This window comes from Ricinus communis, chromosome 1 (assembly GCF_019578655.1).
Source record: "Ricinus communis isolate WT05 ecotype wild-type chromosome 1, ASM1957865v1, whole genome shotgun sequence".
NCBI classification, from domain to species: domain Eukaryota; kingdom Viridiplantae; phylum Streptophyta; class Magnoliopsida; order Malpighiales; family Euphorbiaceae; genus Ricinus; species Ricinus communis.
Window position 1 is genome coordinate 29,861,132 of NC_063256.1, and position 27,283 is coordinate 29,888,414.

The 27,283-nt window shown below is 34.0% G+C and overlaps 1 protein-coding gene across 1 annotated transcript; it reads right to left on the minus strand.

Moving 5' to 3' along the window:
* Nucleotides 1-14,067: 14,067 nt before the first annotated feature.
* On the minus strand, nucleotides 14,068-23,077 carry LOC8276844 (oligoribonuclease). Its single transcript, XM_002515613.3, has 9 exons — nucleotides 22,882-23,077; nucleotides 22,607-22,740; nucleotides 22,309-22,443; nucleotides 21,877-21,953; nucleotides 20,402-20,483; nucleotides 20,284-20,339; nucleotides 18,075-18,161; nucleotides 16,447-16,537; nucleotides 14,068-14,441 (listed from the first exon to the last, which is right to left on the minus strand). The coding sequence occupies exons 2-9, from the start codon at nucleotides 22,716-22,718 to the stop codon at nucleotides 14,323-14,325; spliced, it is 759 nt and encodes a 252-aa protein (XP_002515659.2). The 5' UTR covers nucleotides 22,719-22,740; nucleotides 22,882-23,077; the 3' UTR covers nucleotides 14,068-14,322.
* Nucleotides 23,078-27,283: the final 4,206 nt, after the last annotated feature.

Consider the following 27,283-nt stretch of genomic DNA (forward strand, 5'->3'; position numbering starts at 1 on the left):
ATTGAGGACCCTCCTTCTTTTGAACTCAAGCAACTTTCAGATCATTTGGAATATGTGTTCCTGATGGAAGGATCCAAGCTACCAGTAATAGTCAATTCTGAATTACTAGATGACTAAAAGACTAAGCTATTGGAAGTCTTGAGGAGGAGACAAAGAGCAATAGCATGGAAAATTACAAACATAAAGGGAATCAACCCTTCCTTTTGCACACATAAGATTTTTATGGAAGAAGAGTTCAGAAATATGGTGCAACCTTAAAAGTGTCTCAATTCCAACATAAAGGAAGAAGTAAAAAAGGAGGTGATTAAGCTTCTTGATACCAGGATTATCTATCTCATTTTGGATAGTTCTTGAGTAAGCCTAGTACAAGAAGTGCCTAAGAAAGGAGGCATGACAATTGTGGTGAATGAAAATAATAATCTCATCCCAACAAGAACTGTGACAAGATGGAGGGTGTGCATCGACTATAGGAGGTTGAATGATGCCACTAGAAAAGATCACTTCCCATTTCCATTCATTAATCAAATGCTAGAGAGATTATCAAGGCATAAGTATTACTTTTTTTAGATGGTTTATCGTGATATTTTCATATTCTAATAGCCCTTGAGGATTAGGAGAAGACTACTTTCACATGCCCCTGCGGAACCTTTACTTATAGAAGAATTCCATTCAGATTGTGTACTGCACCAGCCACATTTTAGAGGTGCATGATAGCTATCTTTGATGACTTGGTTGAGGATATTATGGAAGTTTTCATGGATGACTTTTCTGTCCATGGAGATTCATTCGAAGAATGTCTGTAGCATTTGGAAAAAGTATTGATAAGATGTGAGGAGACCAATTTGGTGCTAAATTGAGAAAACTACCATTTTAAGGTACAAAAAGGCATTATTTTGGGCCATAAAATCTCTGGTAAGGGAATTGAGGTGGATAGAGTAAAAATTGAGATTATTAAGAATCTACCACCTCCTTCTTCCGTTAAGGCTATTAGAAGTTTTCTTGGGATTACAGGTTTCTACCATAGGTTTATTAAAAACTTCTCTAAAATAGCTAGACCTTTTACTAGACTCTTAGAGAAGGATGTTGACTTTATATTTGATGAGAAATGTATGGCAGCCTTCACCTCCGTAAAAGCCAAGCTTGTTAACGCCCCAATTGTGATAGCACCAGATTGGAGTCTGCCCCTTGAGCTAATGTGTGATGCAAGTGAATTTACAGTTGGAGCCGTTCTTGGTCAAAGGAAAGGAAGGCACTTCCAGTCCATCTATTACGCGAGTAAAATAATAACTGAAGCGTAGGCAAACTATACTACTATTGAAAAGGAAATGCTTGTAGTTATTTTTGCTTGGTCGTATTTGATTTTGTCAAAAGTGATAGTATACACTGACCATTCAGCATTGAGGTATTTGTTCTCTAAAAATTATGCGAAACCAAGATTGATAAGATGGGTTTTACTTTTGTAGGAATTTGATTTGGAGATACAAGACAAAAGAGGAGCAGAAAACTTGGCAGCTGACTATCTATCATGCCTTAAAAATCCTCATTTAGAAAATTTATATGAAAAGGATATTAATGATCACTTTTTGAATGAACAGTTTTATGCTATGGCAAGTTTGGTACGTAATTCAGATTTTTCAATACCATGGTATGCTGACTTTGCAAATTATATAGTTGTAAGGGAACTTTCAAAAGAATATTCTTATCAACAAAAGAAGAAATTTTTGCAGATTTGAAATATTACTTTTGGGAAGACTCTTTTATATTTAAAATATTTGTCGATAGAATAATAAGAAGGTGTATGGTGTAACGCCCACCTAATGCATTTGCATTTATTTTTATAACATGCATATCATATAGATATGAGAAATGCATGAGACATCTGTGGTATTAATGCTAATGTTAAATAGAAGAAGATTATATATGTTACAATTAAGTCCATAACAAGAATTAGAAAGTTAAGGGATTAAATTGATTAATGGTAAAAATAGAGGGCTTAAATTGGTTAATTAAATCTTAAAAAAATATGGATAGAAAAAAGAAAGGAGAAAGAAAGGGTGGTAGTCCTTCTTCCTTCTTCTTCTTCTTCTTCTTCTTCTTCTTAGACACATAAGGTTAATGATCTGAAAAGTTTCATCGTGAAATTCGTTGTATAGAAGTTTTGGTAGATTTTTAAATTTACCCTATTAATTCTGTTATAGTTGGCAGTTAGATATATTTAGATAGTTTAGTAATATTATCATGTTAGATGAAATTCTATTATTTTTGGGTATTTAAAAATACGTGAATTATGATCTATTTCAGCTAAACCAATTGGAAATGAGGGTGACGCCCAAGTAAATACAAGCAAAGGAAAGGGAGCAATAAAGGTAAGTGAATAACTTAATGTTCTATGTGAATATAACATAAATAATTTATTTATTAAATTAATTAATTAAGGAAAATGTATATAATATATTAATAGATGTTAATTTTTATTTATGGTGATTTTTAATTATGGTATTGATGGGTGATTGTTTTTAAAATGAGATTGTACATATGAATGTGGATTGGTGAATTCGGGTGTCCTATTATGATGTGAACAATATATTTAATTTAGCCATATCTGCAGTTTTATAACTCCAAATGGAGTGCTATTTATTGTTATAGAAAATATGAGGTGTAATTTATAAATTTTATAGAAATAGAGGAAGCTTGATTTTGCTGTTTTGATGGCCAATTTGGATCATACTTTTTGTTGCTTAATTTTATTGACAGCTTGACCATGATGGATTGTTTTTTATGTTTCTCTTTCTATACACATCTAATTAATGTAAAATCAGTTTTAAATTAATTTACACTTATAATATCACCGATCTGGAGAATATGATTTTGGAATTCCTAATGTAGAATTTTTGGTGTATTTTTGAATGTATACTATTAAATCTGCCATATTGAAATATGGTGTATTTTTGTATATCATGGGTATTATGGTTTCTTATGTATCGTGGAGATATTAATTATTTAAATGGAGTGGTATGTCATACATGTAAATATACAAATTATGGTTGGATGAATATAAGGACGCAATGCTACTTGTGAATGAGGCAAGGCTGTATGCGATATGGAATTCCCACAAGATTATGGTGGGCTATGTGCGTATAGGGATCCATAAAAAAAAATTATTATGGAATTATATATAATTCACAAGTTCATTGTTGTCCTAAAGAAATTACTATGAAATGTTTATATATACACTATAAAGTCATAATTAAATATCGAACAGTTTGATGCTTGATAATACTACATGCTTCATTGTGTTATTTTTCGTAGGAAATTATGTTATTCATTTGCTAAGTTGCAGGCTCACTCCTCTGCATTATTTTTCAGGATTAGAAGAATTATAATTGGTCTTGACGAAACATTTGCATCAGTCACACTAGCATTGTGTCAGGGGGGTCAGCAGGAGGTCATCCTCAGTTTTTCTTGAACATATGGCATGCCTAGTGAATTTTATTATCATGTATAGTATATTATGTGTATATAAAAGAAAAAGTGAAAGCTTTTTGGTGTGTGATATGTATGACTCATATAAATAGTTTTTGTTATACATATTAATTTATGAGTTAAAAATTAGTTATTAAGGGACATGTTATATATCAGTCATATGCATATAATGTATGTCTAACATCCTTTACAGGTGTCACATTTAGTGGTATCAGAGCACGGTTTAGAATCAATTAGGATAGAATTGTAAAAGCATTTAGAGGCATGAATGCATATACATGTTAGGGATGCACATGAATGTAAGAACTAAAACTAGGTGTTTGTATTTTGAATAGAATGAGTAGATAGGGGCCGACCGTTAAGAATTAAAACTAAGTTTTTGTATTTTGAATAGGATGAGTAGAGAGGGGCCAACCAAGAATCCTGCTGACCTAAGTGAGTCTGAGTCTATGCATGAAGTTGAGCATACAAATGCACCACCACAACCAGCTCAGGAATTGCCACCAGTAATGCAGCAATTTCTTAAGTCCTTACAACAAATAGTTAATCAGGTAGCCACTCAGCCAATCCAAAAACCAATAATGCAACCAATGGCAGAAGTTAGAGAAATAGAGGCTAAAGATAAACTTATGATAGGCTGAGAAAACAAGGAGCTACAAAATTTGAGGGGATTACTGATCCTAAGATAGTAGAAGAATGGTTACGGGAGACAGACAGGGTGCTGGATAGGCTGGAATGCACATTAGAGCAAAAGTTGAAATATGTTGTATCTTTGTTGAGAAAATCAGTTTTAGATTGGTGGGATCTGATTCCAGGAAGTAAAGACAGACCTATGACCTTAACTTAGGATGACTTCCTTAGAGAATTTGCAAATAAATACACACCACCAATGTATAGAGATCGAAAGAAAATGGAGTTTTTAAGTTTGGAACAGGTAAACATGACAGTATCAGAATATGAAATGCAATTATCTTGGTTGTCAGAATATGCATTAGAAGAAGTGGCTATAGAGGATGTAAAGCAGAGACAGTTTGAAAAAGGATTGAGAATGGCTATTTGAGAAAATATTTCCTTGAAGCCACCAAGTTACAGTGCTTTATTAGAGGCTGCATTGAGGGTAGAAGAGTGTTTGATTGAGAAAGATGCAATGACAGCTAAGAAAAGAAAGATGATAAATGAATATGGTGGTTCAAAAAGGAAAGGAAGAGATATTTCTTTTAGAGGTTCTAGGTCTCAAGGGAGTAGATATTATGGGAGAGGGGTTAGCCAGCAAAATATGAGTAAGTCTGCTACAGTGATATCAGGTAGAGGCGGACAAAGTAGTTATGGTCAGAGTAGGGTAGAGAGTAAGAGAGGTGAGGGAGGTGTTTCAGTTAGTCGAGGATATAGTTCACCATGTGCTAGATGTAGTAGGTTTCACAGTGGGGAGTGTTAGCAACCAAGGCAGATACTTTGTTTTTACTGTGGTAAGCCGGGGCATATAGCTAAAGGTTGTTGAAGTAAAAATTGAGCCAGTGAAAGTCAAGTTACAGGGCAGAGCAGTATAGGTGAAAATATGACTCACGGAGGAGTAAGTAGAGGAAGAGGTAGAGGAATGGACGAGGAGGAGGTTCTAACATGGTACAGGCTGGACAAATAAGCCAACCTCAGCAATCACTGCCCCAAGCTAGAGTGTATGCAGCGACAAGACAGGAAGCACCTTCTGCATCTAATATTGTGACTGGTATAATCTCTATTTATGGTTTTGATGCTTATACGTTAATTGATCCAGGATCAACATGTTCATTCATTTTATATGAATTTGCATTGAAAAACCACAACAATATAGAAACCTTGGGGTATAACATTTTTGTATCAATGCCTGCTGGGGGTACTGTAATTGTAGATAAGGTTGTCAAAACTTGTCCTGTGATGATAAATGGGAACACACTATATGCGGATCTAGTAGTGATAAAACTTAAAGAATTTGATGTTATTTTGGAAATGGATTGGCTATCTAAAAATCATGCTATAGTAGATTGTCACATAAAAGAAGTGGTTATTGAGACCTCAGAACAGAGAAAAATAGTTTTTGTGGGTGAAAGAAAGATTGTTTCAACTTGTTTAATTTCGGCTACTGCTGCTTTCCATTTAATTAAAAAGGATTGTGAAGCTTATTTGGCTAATTTGGTAGATGTATCCAAAGTTAGTCCAGGAGTAATGAATGTCCCAGTAGTGAAGGAATTTGCAGATGTATTTCCAGAAGAAATACCGGGTTTACCTCCAGATCGAGAGACAAACTTTGAGATAGAAACTATACCTAGAGTAGCACCAATATCAATTGCACCATATAGAATGGCACCCTTGGAGTTGAAAGAATTAAAGAAGCAACTGGAAAAATTATTAGAAAAAGGGTTCATTAGACCGAGTACATCACCTTGGGGAGCTCCAGTATTGTTTATAACGAAAAAGGATGGTAGTTTAAGATTATGTATTGATTATAGGCAGTTAAATTGGGTTATCATAAAGAACAAATATCCTTTGCCGCAGATTGATGACTTATTAGACCAGTTAAAAGGAGCAACTGTATTTTCCAAAATTAATTTAAGGTCTGGATATTGGCAATTGAGAATTGCAGAGGCATACATACCAAAGACTGCATTTAGAACACGATATGAGCATTATGAATTTATTGTGATGCCATTTGGACTAACAAATACACTTGTTGCTTTCATGTCTTTAATGAACAAAATATTTGAGAGGTATCTAGATCGATTTGTCATTGTGTTTATTGACGACATATTGATTTATTTTGAAACTTGAGAACAACATGAAGAACATTTGAGAATAGTATTGTAGATTTTGAGAGAAAAGCAGCTTCATGAAAAATTTAGTAAATATGAGTTCTGGCTAGAAGAGATTTCATTCTTGGGGCATATTGTTTCCAAAAATGGTGTACAACCTGATCCTTCAAAGATCGCAGCCATAAAGGAGTGGGAACCCCCTAAAAATGTATCAGAGGTACGAAGTTTTTTGGGATTGGCTGGATATTATAGAAGATTTGTTGAAGGATTTTTTATCATTGCTAAACCATTAACAACTTGCTGAAGAAGAATGTGATATTTAAATGGGATGCTAAATGTGAGAAAAGTTTTGAAGAATTAAAGAAAAGACTCATTTCTGCACCGGTTTTAACCTTACTGTCAGGAAATGGTGGATATGTAATTTTTACAGATGCATCACAGCAAGGATTGGGGTATGTTTTAATGCAAAATGGAAAAGTCATTACTTATGCTTCTCGATAGTTAAGAAGCTATGAACTGAATTATCTGACTCATGATTTAGAATTGGCAACAATTGTGCATGCTCTAAAAATATGGAGGCATTATTTGTATGGAGAAACATTTCAGATTTTCACTGACCATAAAAGTCTGAAATATATCCCAACACAAAAGGAGTTAAAATTAAGACAAAGAAGGTGGATGGAGTTGTTAAAGGATTATGATTGTACTATAGATTACCATCCGGGAAAAGCCAATAAAGTTGCTGATGCTTTGAGTAGGAAAGCCATTGAGAGAAGTGCTAGAATGACTTGTCATGCAGTATAGTCATTGATAGAGCTTAGAACATTGCATGTAGAAATTGCACTTCGGGATGATATACTTCTTACAAGTATGCATGTCAAGCCTTTATTGGATAGTAAAATTCAAGAAAAGCATATGAGTGATCCATATTTAAGAAAAATGAAGGATAAAGTGCAACAAGGAATGAATGAACAGTTTGCATTGAGACATGATGGGATGTGATTAATTAATGGACGTATTTGTGTTCCAAATATAAGGGAATTGAAAGATTATGTCTTTCAGAGTCTTACCCTTTAGTTTTCCCTCATCTTCATCCTTACAGTAACCCAGCCTATGTCGAGTTTTTTGACCTTTACTAGTTTTTTCCTAGCCCCATTCTAAGCATGAAGTCCATCTTCTTGAATATGCTGGCTACTTTAGGATCCATGTAGTCCTCGTAGAGACTAGCAACTTGGAATCCAGTAGGAGTTTCCAGCTCTTTGACAGCTTCTTAAATGGCCGAGACAATCTTACCACCTTCAGTGTTGATAGTCATTATTTCACCTTCATGAGGGAACTTGACCTTCTGATGCATAGTGGAAGGAAGTCCTCCTAGTGCATAGAACCACGGCCTTCCCAATAATAGTGCAAAAGTTACTAGGATGTCTAGGACAGTGAAGTCTACCTAGGAGTTTATACGACATGTCTTTATCAGTGTTGAGAATGTTCCTTCCACGTCTCTCTTTGTTTTGTCATAGACTTTTATAACCATATCTGATGATTTCAGATCTTTCACAGTCATCCGTAGCTTAAGGAGTATGCGAGAAGGACACATATTGATGGTTGACCCATCATCCACCATCACACATCCGCTGCTATATAGAAAGCCTTGTTGCAGTCTCTTCCCTCTAGTGGTAGGTCTTCATCTGAGAAAGTGATCATCCTAGTGGTCTTGTTAGTTACCGTCTTGATCATCTCTTTGAGGGTTGTTTCCGTGCTAATGCTTATACTAGACAAGGCCTAGATTAAAGTCTTTCTATGATTTGATGAATGCATCAGCAGTTTTCAGATGTCGGTTGTCTTCTTTTCTTTCTTCAGCTATTCTAACATCCCCATCTTCAAGCGCTTTCTCGACTTATTTCAGCTCTTGAGTTCTCGTGTCTTCACCCTTACCCACTGGCTTGGCTTCTTTATCAGTGTCACTGTCAGCCTAGATATTATTTTCCCCAGTGTCTTGTACTCTACACTCATCCCCAGAACTATACCAAATGTCAATGGCCATGACTGACTTCTTTTCAGTCTAATTCCAAACTCTTAGATGACAAGGCTCACAAGCTGCTTGATCATGGTATGAACTCCAGCCACTTAACACAATATCTTCAATCTGAGTGTCAGCTGAAGGAGGCTTTAAAAAATGGACATGAGGGCTGCCCTAATAGGTCTTCTCATTCATACCGAAGAAGTTGCTCAACTTGCCATTCTCCACAATCAATTAAGTTCTGAATCTCGTGCCTGAGATAGTTGCACTGGTTTGTCACATGCCTGAAATAATGGCGATACTCATAATATTGACCATTATGAAGAATAGGACTACTTTTCAGTGATTAAGCTTTAGTTTCCCGCTCCATTTCAAATGTTAAAACACCACAGATAATGGTGCCCCTAACTCGGTGAAGGTTCTTTGTAGGTTACTTGGTTTTGGCTTTTGCTCGGGTTGGGACACGTCTTGTAAAGAGTTCATGAACTCCTCTTCACTGAAGTCAGGGGTGATTATGGACACTTGATTTAGGGGTGGTGTATTATTGCAGCTTGGTAGGGGTTTCTTCTAGCATTAGGTTGGTCTAGGTCGATTAGTTTTTCGCATTGATGAGGTGTTGGATTTCTTGTTTCAGTCGGATGCAATTATTTGTATGGTGGCCAGGTGCTTGGTGGAATTTACAATAGGTGTTGGGTTTGCAGCCAAGTGCATTAAGGTTAGGTGGATTTTTAAGGGTGGTTGGTTGGAGCATGTCATTATGCGCTAACCTCTCACAAATCTTTAAGAAAGGTTGTCTGAAGTTGGAGAACTTCCTCAGTTGCTGGACAACATTCACATATAAAGTTCTACTCCCTCCAGCCTGATAATTCGGTCTTCCGCTGGTTCGTACAGTCTTTCTTTTGTCATTTTTTATCTCTTCGACCTGAAGCCCATCATCATACATATTATAAAGATCTTCGGGTTCATCATTTATAACCTCTTAATCCATCCTGAAAGAATATTTCAAACCATCATACGAACTTGGTCCCTCTCAGAGAACTTATTTTTCATTAACCTAGCCTTATTCCTCCACCTGTTTAAGAAATCAGAGGACTCATTTGACTTTTGCTTAGTGGACTCGAGGTCCTTGATCGACACTTCCAACTGAGTATTATAGTCATATTATTTAATGAATGAATTACAAAAATCACGCTATTCATCTTTGGTGGGTTTCTTTAGATTGTGATACTAGTTTACAGCATGTCCTTCTAGAGACAACACAAATAGCTTGATAATTTGAGTCCTACTCAATTGAGTAGTTCCCATTATAGTTACGTATTACTTCAGATGAATCTTCAAATCACCAATCCCATTGAACTTGTTCATCTCGGGCACCCTGAACTTCGCAGGCAGCTTGTCTTTGCCCGTCAGCACCAATTCCTCGAAATCATAGGTCGGGTCCAAACCTATGATTTCTAGCATGTCTTCTATCTTGTCAAGCCTGGCGCTCAAGCCACTTACAGCTCATTAGTGGCAAGGGCAGTCTCCCTTTTGGCTTGGTCTAACATAAACTTATCAAATTTCCAAAAGTTTCGGGGCACTCCCCTTCTAGCAGGGTCTTCAGCATTTGCATTGGCAGCAACTGCAGTAGCGGCGGCAGTAGCAGCAGCGTTTTCAATGTTAGCCACAACTAAATCAATAACAAGAGAATTAGCTATTGGAGCAACTGAGGCAATTGGAGCAACAAGTGGAGCTTAATTTGCAGCCATCCCAGCCAAAGGTTGTTGGAGCTCTTCCGAAATCACACGCCTTATATCCTTGATGGCAGCATTCTTAAGGATCTCAACATCCTGGTCGTTAGCTTTTTCGTTGGCCATTTCAGATGTTGCTTCAGTCTCACTTATGGAAGCTTGATGTCTTAGTTTTTTCAAAGAGTTCTAGCATGGTTCGGATCTTGGGTGAGATAGGTATTCTCTCCAACCTTCCACTATCTTGCCTTTTCCAACTCAAAGAAATGTCTATATAGCTAAAGAAAACAAAGGGTTAGTATGATGTATGCGATGCATGATGCATGTGATATGCACACAGACAAAGAGAAAATGTTAGCAAATACAAAGTCATTATACAAAGCATCCTTCTGATCTTATTTCTCCTACACATGGTTCATAATGAGTCTTCCCTAGGATTTTGGTATGGGCTTCTTATCAACAAGGGATAATAGGCCCCTCGCGCATGCCATAAACTTTCAAAGTAGATTTAAAACAAACAAGAAATTCTTTTGTAGTATAAGTATGAAGCCTACATATTTTGGGTCTGGGGTCTAATTTCACATGTTTTTGGGTCAAGGCTTTTCAATATATGGGCTAAAGTACTTATAAGGAAAAACATCTCAAATAGCAAGCAATAGGATTCCTAAGGGAGATTACTATTGCTAAGGGAGATTAATATGGTCATTAACGTCAGCTGAGTCTTAAGTAAGGATAAAATGTTCCACAACTAAAAAGTGTTCTTCCTTGGCTCGTCTCCCCACTCAAGGGTCCATGCGCGAAGGAGATTCAATCCTTACTTGTAAGTGATGGTTGGCTAGTGTCATAATTCCAAGGTTCGAGTGGAACCAAAGAACCACTAACTAACACCATCGGGACTATAGGGACCGAAGAAGTAACCATGCAAATGATGCAAGAATCACTCGTTAAATAATAAAATTAAAAATAAAGATACACTTCAATCAGCTTCTCTTATCCCCAGTAGAGTCGCCCATGTGGGCGGCAGTCTCAGGCGCGCACCTAAGTGTCTTTAGCGACTACGACACTGTAAGGATTGTTAACCCAATTGAAAACATGCTAACTAATCATAAAGACTAGCGCAGAGATGGGAATTGCCACCCGAAAAATTGACTGAGACACTTTTACTAATGAGTGACGTTTCTCGATTCCATAAGGAAGCTTACGCCGCAAATCCATATATGAATCCGGAAACCAACTTCCTTATTTATGTATCTCATATCTTTAATTTTATTGTTTAACAGGGCTATTCTCTATATACATAGCAATTTATATTTACAAGCATACAACTCAACATTTAATGTCTTCTTAAGTCTAGCCCATTTTATTATGCCCAGCCCACGTTTAGAGTTATTGATCTATTTTACTAGTCAATTATATACAAAACCCACCTAGTCTAGTCCAATTACAAATTATGCTTTGAGTTTCATTATTTAAATCTAAATGGACTATCTTTTATGTTAAGACCCAATTGAGTAATCTCAAACTTAATGTGGCCCAATTAATTCAATCAAAGCATAGCAAAACTCGCTAAGTCTATATAGATTTTAATTTAAATCCATTTTACCATCCTTTAACCTAATGTACTACATATTTCATGCCAGGTCCAATTTTAAGGTCTAATGTCTATATTCTAGTTTTAATTAGGCAATTACACAACAGGTATTTGGCATCCATCAAACATAGAACAAAAATAAAGTACAAGAAATTAAATCTAGCTATTACAACCATCCTACAACTAAGAAATTAAAAGAAAAACACCTAAAATTAAGTACAGTTCACATACATCACTAAAATACATTAGAAACTCAAAAATCAGAGCTAGAATGTGAACAACCAATTATCTTAGGGCATAGAGCCGATCGGCTTAGGGGGCTTTTCCTGGCTGGTTCTTCAATCCTTTCAACTTTTCACATCTAGAGCTAAATCCACATGCATAAGAAGTTAAAAGATTGATTAAAGCACAAGGAAAATGTAGCAAAAAGTATAAATAACATTGAATTAAGCATAAACCTTATGAAAAGCATGCAAACCCTAAATACAATACTGATAGTAAGTGAAACGGCGAATTTCAAATCCAAATCATGGAACCCTAAAAAAACTAATTTAATTGCAAAAAGAAAAATAAAGAAAACATAAATCTAACATGCAACCTTAATCATTTGACTAAACAAATATAAAATCTAAGGGCAAACATATTAACATATTCAACATCATATATGTTCTTATTATCAAGTTCAATGCCTAGCATGTTAATATTATCATATTCAATACCTATCATGATAATTCATAAGAAATCCTATTATAATCACATAAACATATAAAAAAAACCATGATCAAAGAAAACCCTAATTATGTTTCTAAAATCATAAAGGAACACAATAACCAGTTTAATAAGAAAGATGGTGTTAATGATGATGGATGTTGGGAAACCCTTAAGTTGTCACCGTAGATGGTTGTTCTGCGAGTCTCAGGAGACGATGAAGCGGTTGAACTGAAGATCGGATGAGAATCCAACGTTGTCTAAGATTTGGAAAAAAATTATGTCGTTCAATGAAACAATTTCCTAAACTCATTCTTTCTTAGCGGCCTATGACTAAAGTCACCAAAAACTCTCTGTTTCTTAGCGGCTTATGACTAAAGTCACAAAAAAACTCTTTGTTTTTAAAATGAGCTTAAAATGAATTGCTAAAGGTTGATGATCATTGGTAATCCTATAATTAGGTTTTAACGATGTATATATAGAGCTAGGGTTTTGTACCCTAGAGAACAGAACGATAAGCTTCGATCTTTTAAAAAATTTCTTAATAATATCCAATAAATAATTTTTTTTAAATATCAATAAAAATCATCAATTATCATTAAATACCTTCTAGAATCTTCTTTTTTTATTAATTTGTGGTATTTTAAAATCAAAATACTCATAAAATGGCATGAAATTTTGAAAATTAGCCAATTTTGCATTGTGTAGAGTCGGTCGGCTCTGCACAGAGCCGATTCGGCTATACCCAAAGCCGATTGGCTCTAAGGAGTAAAAAAGTTTCAAAAATCTTGACAATTTAGTCCCTGAACTTATAAAAACTGTCGTTTCACTCCAAACTTAATTTTTCCTGTTGATTTGATCCAAATTGCTTCTAGAACAGTAATTTTAGATCCAATTATTCTCCATCCTTACTTGAATTTGCCCATCCTCAATCTCCCGATACTCGAGAAAGACGGTAACTTTTATCATAGAATTTTCTTTAATTCCCTTGATATCTGGATCCGGAAAGTAGGTGTTGACAATAAGATATGGTTAGGCTAGAATTTTATATTACTAATTTAGCACCTCAGATATTTACAATGTCATGTTTGCATCTTTAATTTGTTTTCTTTTTTATAAATTCTCCATTATTCTTTTATAAAGGAGATTTATTAAGAAAATAAAATAATTATTTTAATTATTAGAAATTTAATAGTTTTGATAAATCAATAGTAAAATTGTTCTTTTTATTTAATTAAGTAAAAGATAATATATAAATACTTCTTCTTTAGTCAATTAAGAAACAGATGATGTTAGGTATTTTATCCAAATATTTTCTACATGATTTGAAAAAGTAATCATGTAGTCCTTTTTTCATGATTAATTTAAAATATCATAGGAAATAATAACAAATCAGAAACTAAACAATTTTTTAAAAGAAAAACATTTTAAAAGCTCAAATATTGTGTTGGTAATATTAAATCTAGCCTTAAAATTTTGGGGAGTCGCCTTAACCACACCCTTCCAATAAAGAGATTCCAACAACTTTTTGGAATTGTGTTTCAAAAAATGCAACTTCAAAAATATAATCTCACAATTTAATGATTCAAGGCTGTAATTTTTAGAGTTTTTTCTTTTTTAAAAATGAGTAGCGAAAAATGCAACTCACGTGCTAAACACTCTGACAAGATTTGACAATACTACGTTTTCCTTAGTCAAAAGCTATTTTAGCGTACTTTTGCAAAATTTTAGCTTGTTATTTGCGTAAGAGACCCTATATAATAAAGCTTGCATAATTGTACATGTATAATAAAGTGTTAATTGGCATATATTTTACACGGTGTGAACCTATTCTCCTAAAATATTTATGTATAATTCATGCAAAGCAGGAATTTCAGCTTGTTGGAACCAAATTCAAATTCTGCATCACTAGCAATTAAAATCTGAGATCCTAACCAAAATTGAACCCGCCTTTGCATAGAAATGAGTAGCGCCTGCTATACCAAAAGAAATAATAGAATTCAGCTTTGCAGATCACTTCTTGGATTTTGCCTTAAAGATATTTTCCTTGTAGTATTTGAGCTCCCTGATGCTTTCTCTAATGTCATCCATCGCCCTATGTTTATTCTCCTTTGATGGGGCTTTCTTATGATCTGAAAGGGTAAAGATTATCCATAACAAGACTGAATTCAGTACATAAACAAGGCATTGCAAGTTGTTTACTAAGAGCTAATGCGCTAGTTTATTAAAGCAAATATGGGCATAGAGCCAGATAGGGGCCCGGTAGGTTCAATTCAAAACCAAATAAATCAAATTTTTTGTGAATTTAAACCAAACCAGATTAAATTTTTTAGACCAAATCAAACCGAAATAACCAAACTGAAATTATCAAACTTTATATGAATGTAAACCAACCTGAACCAAATAAGATGATAAACTGAAAAAACGAACAAAACAAGAGGATAAACCAGAAAAGCGAATCAAATAATCCAAATTACATAAAATTCACCATAATAAATTAAATATTACGATATATTTAATATTTTTTAATAATAAATAATAAATAAATTCAGTTATTTCAGTTTCTTTGGTTAATCAAAGTTTTTGACATTAGAACCAAACCAAACCGAAAGAGTTTCAATTCTTTTAATTGCAAATCGAATAAACAAAATTTATCAGAAAATTTGATTGAATTACCAGTTTGGTTCTATTTATTGGTTTATTTGGAATTTTGCTCACCCCTAGAGCCAGAGATGCAAAATTTTTCTTAAAAAATAGAAAGATTTGGCTTAAAAGAACATCATTTTACTAGATATCATAATAAAATTTATTTTAATTTCTCTTGTCTCCTCCCCATGCATTCCCCTCCCTCTCATTTACCTACCCCTTTCATCCCAGTCTCTCTCTGATGCCAACACCTCATCATCTTTTTCTCCTTTTACATATCACTATAATCTTGAATCAGTAAAATCTCCCATTAATTTAAGAGAGATGCCAAAATAAGGGAAGGGATGGGGTATTGATTTTATAGAGGGTAAGGAGAGCAAGGGGGAGTGTAGGAGGAAAGAGGGAGGGAAAGGAAAAGGGAGACGATCAAATAATCTGATAGTTAATAGAATACTATCATTTTTCCAATTTTGACCGATAGGATAGAATTGAAACCAACCTTACGAAGTTTTGGATAAAAGATTCCAGAAACAAAAAAAAAAAAAGAAAAAAAAAAAGACACGAAAAGGTTCGAGAATTTTTGGCATTAGCCAAATAATAAATAATGAATAAAGCATCCATTATAATGGAGACACTCGTGTATCCTACAAATTTGAACTTTCCGTTTCAACATTCTTTAGAGTGAAATACTTCTGGTAATTGCATAGTTAATTAAATGGTAATTGTTTTGTAATTATCCGTTATAATATTCTTCTTTTATTGCTCATGTTTGCAGGAAAAAGAGTAATCGAATTTGAAGGGATCCAAAAGAATCTCAAAAAGGAAGAACAGAAAAACAAAATTAACAATTTTTAAATATAAGGGCATTATCTTACATAAACACTTGTAGAATCTCAAGGATGAAAGAACCGCAATTTGAATTTTTGTAAAATGTTTTACTGCTATAAAAAGTATTAATAAAGTGATTGGAATCTGAATTATGATCACCAATTAGTAAGCATTAACAAAAATGCCATCTTAATATCTGTTTTTTAGCACCTTTGGCATTAAATGTTTTTCAATTTTCATGCATTAACATAGTTTTAATAGTTGGTTAAATGAAACTTGATTTAGGGTAATGGGAACTCGTTCCCAAAGTTAATAGTTGGTTAAATGAAACTTGATTTAGGGTAATGGGAACTCGTTCCCAAAGAAACATCACTTTTAGCCTATGGCCCAAGCACACAAGCAATGACCAAGTGGTGCTTCAAGTAGTGAAAATACTCTGTTCATCAATTTTAAGAATATTGATCAACAGGAAAACATAAAGCTCAAAAGCCCCGGTTGAAAGATGTCAACTTCCTCTTTCTCTCTCCAAAAATCACACAATAACACGAGGGAAATGCAAGTCAAACTCAAATATTTTAGCAAGACAGATGAATGTTTGCACCACTCATCCACCTATTAGAATCATTATGACTTGGACTAAATGCATGCAAGTAGATATTTTACCTCTGGGATACCAGCGGATGCACAAAGCCTTAACACTGCTAACATCTACAACAACATGAGAGAAGAGACTAGCCAAATCTGGCATGTATTTCTGCCATAGAAGAAAAAATTGGTAAGGAAAAAAAAAACAGGTATAGAAGTGGAAAACAAAAGTTGGAGAATGCTCATCTAGTAATGAAAAATATGCAAGATTAGCATCAAGGTAGCAGATATGTTTAATGTTTTTAATTAACAAAAGAAACAGAAAACCAAGATGCAAGAGTAGGATAAACAGTTAAGTACCATAAATATGCAGTCACCAGATGTATTAAAGCTCTAGTTTTCTGGAATCTGACAGATGTTTACAATTCCAAATAATAATTCATATTAATTCTAATTATTATTGAATTTATATTTTCAATACCAAAGATAATGGTAGTATTATGAAGTGATAATCTATTTTTTGGAGAGCAGTTAAATCAATTGAATGACCTAACTAGACAGACTTTTGTGGTGTTTGGCACTTGCTTCACAAGTCGTGTGAATCGCATTTTAGGTAATAATGTCCGAATTTCAACAGATAAATAACAAAAAGAAATTCTCACATCTTCTCTCTCTTCTATTCCTCTCTTTTCAATCTCTTTGCAAAACAAAGAGAAAACAATGAAAGATAAAAATCAACAAAAAAAACATAGATCTAGTGGTGATTGAGATAATAATTAAGAACATCAAAATCTGACCTAGAAAAATTATGGATTATTGAACAAATGTTGGTGTTGGTATTGGTACTGTGGTGATAGTGCTGGAGGGGGAGGAGGTGGTCGTGGTTGTGGTTCAGAAGGCTGAAATTGTTGAGGTGATGGTTGTGGAATATAAAATAGGGAACTACATGATGGTGATAAAATTGCCTATATCTTGGTTGCTCATTGCATCTATTGCTTCTTCTTCTTCAGTAGTGATCTTAAAATAAATAATTTTCTATAATTTCACAAGGATAGCCCTGAAATAATTTCCACTTCAATCTTTCTTCTCCAAGAAAATTTTACACCCTTTCTTCCTCAAATTAAGATAAAACTCTAACCCTAAAATCCAAATCTCTATTTTATACACATTTCCATTTTTATTTTCTGTTCTTATTTTTCTTTCCAAATAATGATAAATCACTTTGTAAATAATACTAAACAGCGTCAAGTCAAAATAAAAAAATTCTCTAGGATGTTAAGCTAGGGAGCTCATGACATCAAATCGTTATTCCACCGTTTTAAACATGAGGGGCTTAATTACAAAAACAGTTGAAGTACATGGGCCCAATTATGATTTTTGCCAAAAGAAATTATCAGGTACATCTAAAGCACTCATCTAGGTTTTCAATTCTATGCCTGCTAACAATTGGTGTTTTACCTTAACTCCCCATTATGATAATATATTCTCGTCCAGGAAAAGAAGAAACAAAAGACAGTTTATTTTATGCATCAAAATATAGCCTTTGGATTATATGAAAGGTTAAAACTTTGAAATTATCATTGCTGATTATTGATGCTATAACTCATATCTTGATAAAAATCAATGTACAAATAAAAAATTGAAACTAACATCTGCAAGAACATTTGTAGAGGAAAAGAACAAGAATAGAAAATTCTTTCAGATACCTTCAGAAATAAGAAATCCACATAGACCGAGTTTCCTGCCAAAAGAGGCGTATATGTACCGACGTGTCTCTTCACAAATTCTATTACCTGCATGGTTCCAAAATAAAATAATATAACATCTTTATATATTTATTTATTTTAATTAATTTGCTAAACCTACACATAAGTAAATTTTAGTCCTTTAAATACAGTAACAAGAAAAGAAAAACAAAGTAGTCAACTAGAATTTGAGTTACATAAAATGAGGAGACTATGGTAAAGCAACAACAATCAAACTTATATAATTAGATTCTAGATTAAAGTTAAAATGGAAGGAAAAAGGAACATGATCATTGATTACATCCTAGATCCTAGTGCTGCTACAAAGTTTCCATGCTTTACAGAAACAAGATGGTAAGTAGCAAGCCCCTATGAAGCTTCCATGCTTTCCTGAAACAAGATGGTCAGTGGCAAGTCCTTTGTCAGACCTAGAGCAAGCTCTACATATGGGCAGCAGCACTAGGACTACTCTCCAGGTCAATGGAGATGTTGATGGTCATCCAATTGTGCTGCATAACATGCTATAAAACCACATCTTCTCTATCGATCTAACTAAGCTAGCATGCATGTAGAGTGTCCAAGCTTGCTTCATTAAGGGAGAAGGTGCATTTTTCCCCCAAATGCTCGGTCTAAGATGCCCATTTGCCCTTAAATTAATTTCTGGCGCAAATAACTTGTAAATCACATGAAAATTGGACATTTAGGCCCCTCATTTAACTATGAATTTAACAGCATCATGAATTGTTGAAGTGGCAATTTTGCTGGGCATCATCTCTTCTTTAACCTTGAATTGACACTCCTCACATAACCTATCCTTTCACATCTCTTCTTCAACCTTAAAGACACCATGACTGATTTTTGGATAACTATTATATATTGATACAAGTTGTACTTCACCAAATGCCAATAGTATTGTTTATTATTCATTATCAATTTGATCATCATCCAACATAAATAAAGCATCTATTTTACTATTTTATTTTTTTTACAATAGAAGAAAAGATCATTCCCATCCTATAAATTTTTTTCTAAGAAACTCTAACAAATTTATGAACATAATAATATTCATGATGCAAAATATATCAACAGCGACAGTAGCTCATTTTCTTAATTTTATCCTTTCCTCATATGCCATTGCAAGCTTCAGTTGCTCGTTCCCTTAAATTTATCCCATTTTCAAACTTCTTTTGGTACCAAAACTAGCCAAAAGAAGCATAACCACCTAAACAGATATATAAGTATTAGAAATACAGAGATCTTATGCCGAGGATGTAACTGGAAAGGATGAGGCAGAGACAAAGCAATAAAAACCAAATCTATAATCCAAAAATCCACAATGAACTAAAATCAAATCTACAATCCCAAATTGTAAAGCATCCCTTTAAATTTTTCTCTAAAATCCCCTCCAGAAAATCCATAATCAAAGTCCAAAATCAATTAAAATAAAATTTATAATCTAACCTAAGAATTGTTCATTAACAAAAATCAAATCCACAATCAATACCTAAAAAGCTAGCTCAATCAACGCTGACTAAATATTGCTCAATGCCAACTCCATCGTTCCTTGTTAAGAGAGAGAGAGACAGAGGAGTGTGAATCTAAGGTTGAAGAAGATATGGTACCCATCAAAATTGCCACTTCAGCAATATATGACATTAAGGGTACAGTTATAAGGTGGTGCCTAAATAATCGATTTTGTGTGATTTGCAAGTTATTTGCGCCATAATTTAGTTTAGGGGCAAATATGCGCTTCAAGCTAAACATTGAGGGCAAAAATGCACCTTCTCCCTTTCGTTAATAATTACTCTTCCACAGTAATGGTGTCTCAATCTGCCCCTCCATACATGTAAAGGCATGTCAAAATTTTTGTTACTACTTACTAGATTAAAATCATTTGACGCATATATATATATACACCAAGGTGATTTAATAAATGCATTCAAACTATTAAAAGACCATGTGAAACACCACTCCATGCACAAAGAAAAACAATATTGCTCTGCTTATGCAATAACTAATTTAACTCCATGATTGATCCATTTAGCAAGAGAGTTTTTGTCTGATCCTATATTCAATCTACCACAATAGAATACGCAACATATTCATTTGAAGTCATCATAGTAAGTATGAGCCAAAACAAACACATTCACTTGATAAAGATCTTGCAAACCTGAGTTTCAGCTTCTCTTTCGCTCACTGTACTTTGAAGTACTTTCTCTGTCAAACCTAGAAATTGTTGACTTGTTAAATTGCCTTCAAGAATGCATGGAAATCGTTAGCGTTCTTACCACTAGCTGCATGATGACTTTGACACCATTCTCCCATCTGCTCTAAGCACTCTTTACTCTGATGGATAACCAAATCTGGACCCTAAAACAGGAGATACAATTGAATTATAGGATACAATTCAACATATTTCAATTATGCCAAATCAAGAAGAATATGAAAGTACAATTAATGCAACATAATTACATGCAAATACTACAGCACATGCAAGCATGCAGACATTCAAACACCTTCTTTACATTAATGCTAGAAAGATTTTCTTTAATAGACAAGTAGTCGATTCCAGAGTAACTTGACTTATTAGATTAAAAATCACAGAACAAGAAATTTAAAATTATTAGCTTATGACTTGGAAACCATCCTTAATAAATAAAGCCCAAGCCATTTCTCCTATATCATTGGGGAACCTTATAAATTAACACAGTGTCTTGGATCTCTTAAATCAAGGGCATGGTCAGCTCCTACTCTCTCGTCCTAAATTTAAGCATCCAAATAAAAGATGATGATAAAAGAGTCTTCAGGGAACAATTAGGTACACAAATGCATGGCTTCATCTTATGACTAGTATTGAGGACGTTGTATAATTAGCACAGTGGAGCACTTCAAGCCCTCTAGAGAAAGCACCTGTAGAAGTAAGATATCAAATTATTCACATTGTTTTCAACATCTTTAGCAACTTCCTCTTTCCTTGTTTCCCGCAATACCTTAATGTCTGTTACATTATACTTTTTAACCTTTGGATGTAAGATGGACCAATTTCTTTTTCTATTTTGATATTTTCCTTTATTTTATTTTATTTTGAACTAAAAACAACAATAGGGTGCAACCAAGCACGACTGACGCAAAGGAATTGCATCAAAAAAGGGAAAAGTTATACCATGTGGTCCACACCTAAAAGCCCCAAGAATGAATTTGACCATCTTGAATTAGTCAAAGCCAATAGCCAGCAGGAAAACTATCTAAGAAAATATTTAACATCACAAATGCATATCTCTATTCTACAGGATGCCCTTCTAGTTTATTCCTTCCATGAAATTCACAATAAACCTAACAGATCTAAGTGCGGAGCTGCTAGATTTTACCCTCTACCAAATTTACCAAAAATCATTTGGTCAAACTAGGCCCAAGTAAATAAAACATACAAATAGAAAGAAGCATGCACTCTTCTCCAACACTTTCATGGAACGTTATGAGCGCCAGCTATAACCTCTTCAAAATGTCATTTTAAAATTGCAAACAAACCAATATTATTTCATAGAAATTATCTAGAATTGGCAAATAAAAATAGAAAGAAAAGGAAAGAAAGTGGCAGAGGAATCTCACTTTGTTCTAAATTGCAATTATAATTAACAAATAACAAATTGCATAAGTTATAGCATTACAAACGGCACAAGACACTTTCAGCAATCAGAACATAAGAAATGTAAAACCACGGCCATGAATCACACATAATAATATGCTATAAATAGAAAAGAACCTCCACTGATTTAGTCAAATTGCCATCTGTAATTATACAAGCAATCTCTAGTACTCTATCAACTTCGATATTCAAGCCTGCACAGCAGCGCAAGTAAAAGAAAGAGAAAATAAGATTTTTTTTTCTCCAATCACCATATAGTTTGCTCATGCAAATAAGGTAATTACAGAAAATTCAACGAATAAAACAAAGTTTTGCTCAGAATCATGCTTTTGACTGTGAGCACGATTAATGCAAATGAGTACTCAATACTTCAAAAATATATATAAACTTTCAAGTTATAAAATATTTAGAAGAGGTAAAATCATCTTGAGATTTTAGATTTTTCTCGAGAACTTTTCATTTTAGCTGTTGACTAGTTTTCTTTCATAAAATGAGAGTACACAAAAATTGATATATGGAGAAAACAATTCATAATGTGAAACAATTTACCAGTCATTTCCATGTCAATCCAAACAAGAGGCATATTGTACTCCACTGAGCATGTGACTAGATCTTTTTCATTCTGTCTTCCATTTCTAACCATCAAAGTAGACGCAGACTCATTCTCATTGCTCCTATTATTCCCTGCCACAAATAAAATTCCACAAGTGTAATCCAAAATAGTATAGAAGAAGTAACTGGATTCCCAATCCATCAGATAATTCTCAAAACAATCAAAAAAGTTTTACAAGGAAAAAATCAAAAATCCTAATAGCCTACAACTTAAATATAAGTGTGGCATTAATACCTGCATTATTTGCAGTGAATGGTTTAGCAATGGAGGAGGAAGTAAAAGCGTCAACTTGAATATCTTCAGCATCTAGCTCTAGCACAGAAAACGCATTGGTAAGGTGGTCCATGCTTTCAGTTTAGGGCAAACAGCTATAAACAGAGGAGAGGAGAGCAGTCACTATTTAGACGAAGACAGTAACCAAAACAAATCAACATTGAAAAAAATTTAGCAGAGCAGTCACTATTGAAACAATTTTTAGCTTCCGGCTACCTGCTCCCCAGATTTATTACCTGAAATGCTGAGCTTTCGACTTATGCTGCTCTGAGTAACAGCGATGGATTTTCTTTTGCAGTAGAGAGAGAGAGAGAGAGAGAGAGAGAGTAAATTAGCGTTGTTGGGTGGGAGCTGATTTTTTTTTTCCGCAAGAAAAAGCAGAGGAAGAAGAGCACGGAAGGGAAAGTTTTGCTAGGTCAAGCTGAGTCAGCACGAGTTTTATTTTCTTGAGTAATTTGTATCTTGGCTTATTGTACTGATAGATCCTTTACATTTAAAATATATATTAAAAATTCATGTATAATTTGTCATATCATATGATCATTAATTATATATATATATATATATATATATATATACCAAGATTAGAGAAATAAAAACAGATCAAGTACCAAGATTAGAGAAATAAAAACAGATCAACAAGTTTCTGGTGTGCAAGATCCTCAGACGAGGCAATCACAGAGCATATGCTTATTAAATCTTAAAATAATAGATAAAGAAGATAAACTTTATTGATAATTACAAACTTTGAACATAAACTTTTAAACAAATATACAAACTTTGAATGTAACTTTGAAAGCTTTAAACTAGAGAAATATAACTTACAAGAGGAAGAAAAGAATACAAGAGGGAAAGTGTTTCTTCTCACTATCTCTCTCTCTATTTTCTCTCTTTTCTCACTATATTTCTCCTTCTTTGTGCGACTTGAAGAACACAAGAGGTTCTTCTTCGTATTTTTCAGTCTGACTGCTTCTAAGGAGAACTCCTTTTTATATAGAGGTCTTCAAGCTTTGGATACCTTCTTAGTGGAGTGAAGATGGATCCACTTGTCTTTGTATTCTTGTAATGATGCTTTACGCCTTTTCAGAAAGTTGTTGGCCATGCTTTGAAAGAATCTTTTGCTTTTCTTCTTTTTCTTTTTCTTTTGTCTTTTTTTTTTATTATTATTATTGGGCTTTTGGCCCATTACAAAATATTTTGGGCTGCCATTTCTGGTTTTCAACCCACGGGCTTTGCAGGGATGTTACTTTATGGGCTTGAAAATCCCAAAACAATCATCCTCATTTGAATCACCATCTAGGTCGATTCTTGGTAGTCTTTGGAGGAGGAAGATGAAGCTTTTGATTTTCCTTTGGAAGAAGCGGTTTCCGACAATTGTTTGATTAACTGTAAGAAATCCTCTTCTATTTGAGCTGCTGCAAGCTTTGGAATTATGAAGGACTTATGTGCCAGGAAAGTGGTTTGTTCTTTTGGAGGTGGCAAGAAGCTATTTTTTGAAAGGAAGTTTTGGACTGATTTTAAAGATAACTTATCTTGGTGGTTAAATTTTTTCCACCATTTGACTTTGAATCTACGGGTAAGGATGATTTCTCCATCTGGAGCTTGATTGAAATGGAAATACCAAACACATACCCAGGGGAGAAAAAAGTTGGAACAAAATAGAAGTAACGGGGGAAAACGTCTTTCTATTTTGTTTGGTTTGTAGTGGGCTTTGAAAATGTTGAACAAATGTAGAACTTCCGGAATTATGGTCTCAGGAACATTGCCATAAAAATTCCACCATTGTTTAAACCAATAGGGGATCTTTGAAGTTTGAATTAAGCTTGTATCGAAGTAGAAAAGCCAAGAGTGGCTTTGTCCTTCGTTTTGGAGAAGAAAGGTATTAAACCAAGCTTGTTGGTAATCCCAATAATTGAAGGAAGTATTGAGGTTTGAAGGGTAGGTTCTTTGAAGGGAAGTTGGAAAAGATCTTGAAGAGTGTAAATCCATTCCCCAATCTGTAGGGTGAAGGATTCTTTGTATGGTGCATGTAGAATATGCAGGGTCTTTATGGTCTTTTTATTTTTTGAAATGTTTGAATTTTGCAGAACCAGTTATCTCAAGGATAGACTGGTAATAGGATTGAGGCTTTGAAATATTCCAGGGCTTGAAATACCATCCTGGGGGGAAAATCTTTGAAACCAGTTTTGAGGGGCTTTCTGTACAAAATCCTTCCTCAACAGTCAAAATATTTTGGAAATTTTATTTTTCTAGATATTCATTGGATTTAAAACGTTTTGTTTGTGACAAAACTATTTCTTGAGAGTTGGGCTTTGAAATGCTTTTAGAACTCTGAGATAGGTTTTGAGGGAAAATTTCTATCTCAGTTTTTGAAAAAGGGATAGAGAGTATACCTTTACCCTTGTTGGAGGAGGAGGATGACTTTGGAGATGCTTCTGGTTGAAATTGTACCATTTGTTTTGAATATTCTTCAACCTTTTTAAGGAATTCAGGGTCTTGTTGTGCAAGCCATTCCTGGATTTGGACTTGTTGTTGGGCCGGATCAGTTTTGCTTTGTTCAATTTCTTCCTGGATGATTTCGGTCCAGGTTCTGATGGGCTTTGAAGAAGAGGGCAAAATTTCCTTCTTTGGGCTTTGGACAGGCTTTGAACTTGCTGTCCATTTTTCTTCTTTTGATTTTGATTTTCTCGGCATTTTTCACTCCTGTTTTTGAAGAAACTCTCTGGTTAGAAAGTCTGGAATTGAATTCGAATCTCCTCTTATATATTCGATTTCAAAATCAAAAACAGAAAGAATAGCTTGCTATCTAGCAAAAATTTATTTGGAAGCTATATTTTGAACATCTTTTTGTAAAACTTCTTTAGCAGATTTGCAATCAATCCTTAAAAGAAATTTTTGATTCAAAAGATCGCTTTGAAATTTTGAAATACACAAAACTATCGAAAGAATTTCTTTTTTGATAGTTGAATAGTTTTTTTGTGTATCGTTCCAGTGTGCAGAAGTGAACTGGACAATACATTCTTTGTTGTTTTGAACTTGTTTAAGAATCCCACCATAACCTAAATTTGATGCATCAGTTTCAACAATTTTGAATGCAGATGGATCAGCTAGGTGTAAATATGGAATCTCTAAAACTTGCTTTTTTATGCTTTGGACAATCTTTGTATGCTCATCGGTCCATGCAGGGGGATTTTTCCTTAACCTATCATGAAGGGGTTTTGCAAGACAGTTTAAATTTGGATAGAAATCCATGACATAATTTAAACTACCAAGAAATCTTTGTAATTGTGTTTTTTCTAAAATTTTGTCTGGAAACTTTAAAGTGAATGCTAAAGATCTTTCAATTGGGGTGATAGTTCCCCGGGAGATATAGTGTCCAAGAAATCTAATTTTTGTTTGAAATAGAGATATCTTGGATTTTGAAACCACTAAACTACTCTTTTTAACAACGTAGAAAAATGTTTCTAAGTGTTTGAACTGTTGTTCTATGGAATTTGAAAAGATTAACACATCATCAATGTAGACAATGTAAAACTTTGAATAAGGATTAAAAATGTCATTCATGATTTTTTGAAATTCAGAAGGAGCATTTTTCAATCCGAATGGCATCACATTCCATTCGTACTGGCCAAATGGAACTGTAAAAGCAGTTTTGTATCTGTCTTTTGGATGAATCTGGATTTGCCAAAATCCTGATTTCATATCAAACTTTGAAAAAATGAATGCAGAATGAAGCTTTTGAAGAAGATCCTTTTTGTTTGGAATTGGATACCTAATCCACTTTAGGGCTTTATTCAAGGGCTTGTAATTGATCACCAACCTAGGAGTTCCTCTTTCTATTTCACTATTCTTGTTGACATAGAAAGCTGCACAAGACTAGGGGGATCTAGGCTTTGTAATCAAACCTTTCTATTCTAGGTCTTTGATTTCTAACCTACAATGGCTTTCTAGGGTCTCATTCATTTGAATGGGTCTAGCTTTTGTAGGGATCTGCTTATCAGAAAAATCTTTTTTATATGGTAAATCTACCATATGTTGTTTTCTTTTCCAAAAAGCATTTGGAAGATCAGAACAGAGTTCATTTTCAATTTTCTTTTGTAAATCAGAGATTTTTCTTTGGACAAAATCATTTTGCATTTGATCTTGGATTCTTTTCAAACCCATATCTTGTTTCAAATGAGAAAGCTGGGTTTGTTTTCCTTTGATCAAAGCATTTATCTCAAAATTATAAATCGAGTGGGCTTTAATGAGATTGAGATTTCTCTTTTTGGATTTTTCTATAAAAGGAAAAACTATCTTTAAATCTTTAGCTTTAAAGATAATACCAGCAGTAGTTACTTTTAAGGGAGTAATTAAATTGATAAAAGGAGTTCCCAAAATAACTGTTTGCTGAAGATCTTTTGTAAGAATAAAAACATTTTTTAAAGCAATGTTGTTATTAAGAATTGCGGCTTCAGTGTTACCCGCAATCTTAATTTTTGAACTATTGGCTGAAGTAAGCCTTTCTTTGGTTTCTTGATGATACCTTTTAGGAACCAGCTCACAATTGATACAGTTGAGGTCTGCTCCTGTATCAAACAAAGGGATGGTTTCTATCTGGAAATCACCAGGGAAAATCAGCTTGATTTGGATCAAATA

Coding starts and splice junctions, on each gene's coding strand:
- LOC8276844 (XM_002515613.3), bottom strand. CDS start 22,718: ATGGACCACCTTACCAATGCGTTTTCTGTGCTAGAGCTAGATGCTGAA. Junction 21,954..22,308: donor GATTGACATGGAAATGACTG/GTAAATTGTTTC, acceptor GCTGCTGTGCAG/GCTTGAATATCGAAGTTGAT. Junction 14,442..16,446: donor CATCCGCTGGTATCCCAGAG/GTAAAATATCTA, acceptor TTACCCTTTCAG/ATCATAAGAAAGCCCCATCA.